This window comes from Salvelinus sp. IW2-2015, unplaced genomic scaffold (genome assembly GCF_002910315.2).
Source record: "Salvelinus sp. IW2-2015 unplaced genomic scaffold, ASM291031v2 Un_scaffold957, whole genome shotgun sequence".
Taxonomy (NCBI): Eukaryota; Metazoa; Chordata; class Actinopteri; order Salmoniformes; family Salmonidae; genus Salvelinus; species Salvelinus sp. IW2-2015.
Window position 1 is genome coordinate 339,576 of NW_019942662.1, and position 4,350 is coordinate 343,925.

At 46.1% G+C, this 4,350-nt stretch overlaps 1 protein-coding gene across 2 annotated transcripts in view; it reads left to right on the forward strand.

Annotated features, from left to right (window-relative positions):
- Window positions 1-4,350, forward strand: part of LOC112069260 (uncharacterized) — a 32,017-nt gene that overhangs the window by 11,124 nt on the left and 16,543 nt on the right. For both annotated transcript variants that reach the window (XM_024136558.2, XM_024136559.2), the window contains exon 6: window positions 3,962-4,075. In XM_024136558.2, coding sequence (XP_023992326.1) covers window positions 3,962-4,075 — 114 coding nt within the window. The remainder of the gene's footprint in view (window positions 1-3,961; window positions 4,076-4,350) is intronic.

The window sequence follows — 4,350 nt, forward strand, 5'->3', positions numbered from 1 at the left end:
ATGACCCAAAAACATACTCTCAGATCCACACAGAAATGCGTTCTGTGACAAAACAAAATCAATGTTCTGCTCATGGCCATCTCAGGTATTGCCGGGAACCTTTCAATCCCAATCGGGAAACCTGTGGGTTAGTTGAATGAGGGCAGTTTGAAAAGCGCAAAGCCCAAGATGTGAGGATCTTTGAAAGATCTGCATAGAGGAAAATTGTCCAATCCTCCAAATGTTGTTCCAACCTTGTCAAAACATTACAGGGAAAGACTTCCATGGCTGGGTTTATTCCTTAGCCAGAGGTGGGCACAATACTAAATGGAACTGGCTCGAAATAGTCCGTACATCTACCTACCTCTCTATCTTACATGTATATCTATCTCTCTAGTATATCTATCTACATCTACCTACCTCTCTATATGATCTTATCCATATATATCAGTATCTGATACTCTATCTATCTAATCTCTATCTATCTACATCTACTACCTACCTACCTCTCTATCTACTCATACATCTATCTTACTACCATCGGTCGCCTAAATTATAAATTCTTACATCTAATGTCCTCCTCACAATCTGCTTCTCTGGTTTGATCTCCTCACCGTGCGTCTTTCTGCTGAACATTTGTACCATGGTTACAACGACAGCGTGGCCACGTTTCTTTCTTATAGATAGTGGGCGAGCGCGTGATAGACATCAACGGGAAACTTATAAATACACACGTAGTATTATCCTCTCGATTGTTTTTTTTTTACGGATCTTTATAATATCTGATACATGTCTTATATCTTTCAATAATATGGTCTGCTAGTGGAGCTAGATGTTGATCATTGAATTTTTAGGTCTCCATGTTCACGTTGTTTACAGGCTATACGAAGGAAGAGAGAGGAGTCCAACTGTTCTCTTCTGCTGTTGGACACCAGTCTCTCGAAATTCCACAGTTACCTAAGCCCTGGGTATTCAGGTTGGTCTACCTTCCTGTGTCTCCTTCTTCTCTATTTGGTTGAAGGAGATCCTCTCAGTTAAATGTAAAATTAGCATCTAGTGGAGGTAGATAAGAGTCTAATGACATGATGTGTGCTTCCACACGTCAGGCGTGCTTCAACGCAGGGGATAGTTTGTCTTTTTATGGAGTTCATTTCTTACTAGCGGCCAATCATAGTATGGAATATGTGAGATCCATGCCACTTCCACTGTAAAAATTTTCACTTTTGTGGATTAATTAAGCGTCTGCCTTTAATAATTTTTGTGTAATAATATATGTATGTTTTTTTGTGGTGCTTATATTATTGCGGTTCTACTGTGTGACACCTGAAACCGGTTCCCGCTGTGCAAGGGGGTAGAGTCTGTTTGTCTACAGGCAGTGATCACCAAGAATGCATCAGTATATTTACATGTATCAGTTTCTCTGAGTATAAATCTGTCCTCCCTGTAGAGTCTTGCAGTGGATGACAGAATCACCCCATGACTGCAGTCCCCCAGGCGGGTCAGCAAAGGGTCCTCGAGGAGCATCCTTTCCCGGTGTCCCACATCATCCTGGAGGAGGATGTTCGAATGGGAGACAGGAGGAAGAATGCCCGGGCCAGGATCTGTAAGAGACGACTCCATGGTTGATGTCCCAAATGGCACCCTATTATCTATGTGCTCAACCGTGTTTGACATGGGCCTAGGGCCATACAAGATTGTTAAAACCCCTATAGGATTGGTCTCTGTGGCCCTAGGGCACTAAAGCAGTAACCTATGCCATTTGATCCTTGTGCGCCCTGGACTAAAGCAGTAAAACCCTATAGGTTGGGGGTCTCTGTGGCCCTGGACTAAAGCAGTAAACCCTATGGGTTGGTCTCTGTGGCCCTTAGGACTTAAAGCAGTTAAACCCTATAGGTGGTCTCTGTGGCCCTGGATAAAGAGTAAACCCTATAAGGTTGGTCTCTGTGGCCCTGGACTAAAAGCAGTAAACCCCTATGGGTGGTCTCTGTGCCCTGCACTAAAGCAGTAAACTCCCTGTAGGTTGGTCTCTGTGGCCCTGGACTAAAGAAAGCGTACAACCCTAAATAGTTGGTTCTCTGTGCGCGCCTCCTACTATATAAAAGCTGTGGTGGACTGGAAGAGACGGTTCTAAACCCTATGGTTGGTCTCTTCGTGCCCTGGAGCTTAGCAGTTAAACCCATAGCATGTTGTCTCTGTGGCCCTGGATAAAGCAGTAAACACCTTAGGTTGGTCTCTTGTGGCCCTGGATAAAGCAGTAAACCTATAGGTTGGTCTCTGTGGCCCTGGACTAAAGCAGTAAACCCTATGGGTTGGTCTCTGTGGCCTGGACTAAAGCAGATACCCTATGGTGGTCTCTTGTGGCCCTGGACTAAAGCAGTCTAAACCCTATAGGTTGGTTCTCTGTGCCCTGGACTAAGCAGTAAACCCTATGGTGTCTCTGTTGGCGGCCTCGGACTAAAGCAGTAAACCCATAGGGTTTGGTCTCTGTGGCCCTGGACTAAAGCAAGTAAACCCTATAGGTTGTCTCTGTGGCCCTGGACTAAGCAGTAACCCTATAGGTTGGTCTCTGTGGCTCGTCTAAAGCCAGTAACCCTATAGGTTGGTCTCTGTGGCCCTGGACTTAAAGCTTAGTGTTTAAGCCAGATTTTTATTAAACCCTAATAGGGGATTAGGGTTCTCTGTTGGCCCTGGACCTCCTAAAGCAGAAAAAACGCACCTAATAGGTGTTGGTTTCTCTGTGGCCGCTGGACTAAAGCAGCCAGGTAAACCCTACGGGTTGGTACTCTTTGTTAGCACTCGTGGCCCTTGCGACTAAACAGTAGTAATACCCCTCCCTATAGGATGTTGGTCTCTGTGAGCCCTGACCCGACTTTAAAGCCGAGTAAACCCTAGTATGTTGGCTTGACATATCTGCTGGCCCTGCGACGGTAAAGCAGGTAAAACCCTATAGGTTGGGTGCTCGTGTGGAGCCCCATGGACTAAAGCAGTCAAACTCGCTAGCGAGGCTCCTCTAGGTCTCTGTGGCCGACCCGTGACCTCGACTAAAGTTCAAGTAAACCCTATAGGTTGGTCTCTCGTGGAGTGGCCCTGGGACATAAAGCAGCATATCAACCCTATTGGTTGGTCTCTGAAGGCCCTGCGACTAAAGCAGTGAGGAGAACCCTATGGGCCTTACCAGGTCTCTGTGGTCCCTTCGAGACCTAAAGCCTATAGATAGAACCCTATAGCGTTGTCCATCCATCTGCTGGCCCTGCGACCTAAACAGCGCGTATAAACCCTACGGGTTGCGCTCTCCTGCTGGCCCTGCCGCACTTAAAGCAGTAAAACCTTATAGTTGGGTTGGTCTCTGTGGCCCTGGACTAAAGCAGTAAACCCTATAGGTTGGTCTCTGTGGCCCTGGACTAAAGCAGTAAGCCCTATGGGTTGGTCTCTGTGGCCCTGGACTAAAGCAGTAAACCCTATAGGTTGGTCTCTGTGGCCCTGGACTGAAGCAAGTAAACCCTATGAGATCAGGGTTCCATTACACACAGAACCACAGAATCATTTCAGAACTAATTCACACACCAGCCACCTCCACTGCCCTCCTCCTCTATTCTCTCCTCCTCTCATCTCCTCTTCCCTCCTCCACTACTCTCCTCCACTATTCCCCTCCTCCAGTCTCCTCCTCTAATCATGTGCACACTGGGCAGCTACTCAATTTGACAGTTAATAGTCAATAAACAGGCCAAACATTTCAGAAACAAAATAATCAGACACCCATATAAAATGTATATATACATTTGAAATTCAATATAATTCAAAAAAATGTTCTCCAAATCCAAGATCCATCACGGGATTCTGTGGGAGAGATTTCAATGATCATACAGACGGTCACATAGATAGGCGGTCATATAGACTGTCATGCTTATTTTAAGATCTGCCTGAAACACGCCATATTGGAGTGTCCAGACCGTTCCCACTCAGCAGTTCCTCTGTGTTTCAGTGGCAGCTGCTCTGCCTGTCCCTGTGCCAAGTCGTGCGATCGCAGAAGCCAGCTCTGCCCTGCCACGGACACACAGAAACACAGACAGGAGTCCCGTGATGCTGCTGGGAAACGGTGAGTGTGTTTTTGTCGCCATCTGGTGGCCTGGGAGGGTAAGAGGCCTCTAGAGGCACAATGCAGAACATACACCAAGGTCATGTTCAGCAGTGAAACGTTGTCAAAAGTCGCAGATAGAAAATGGCACAAATATGTTTGTTTGCAACAAAACGTCTGCTTAAATGGCATGCATAGTATACAACAAAATGTCTGCTGAAATGGCATAGTACACAACAAAATGTCTGCTGAAATGGCATAGTATGCAACAAAATGTCTGCTGAAATGGCATAGTA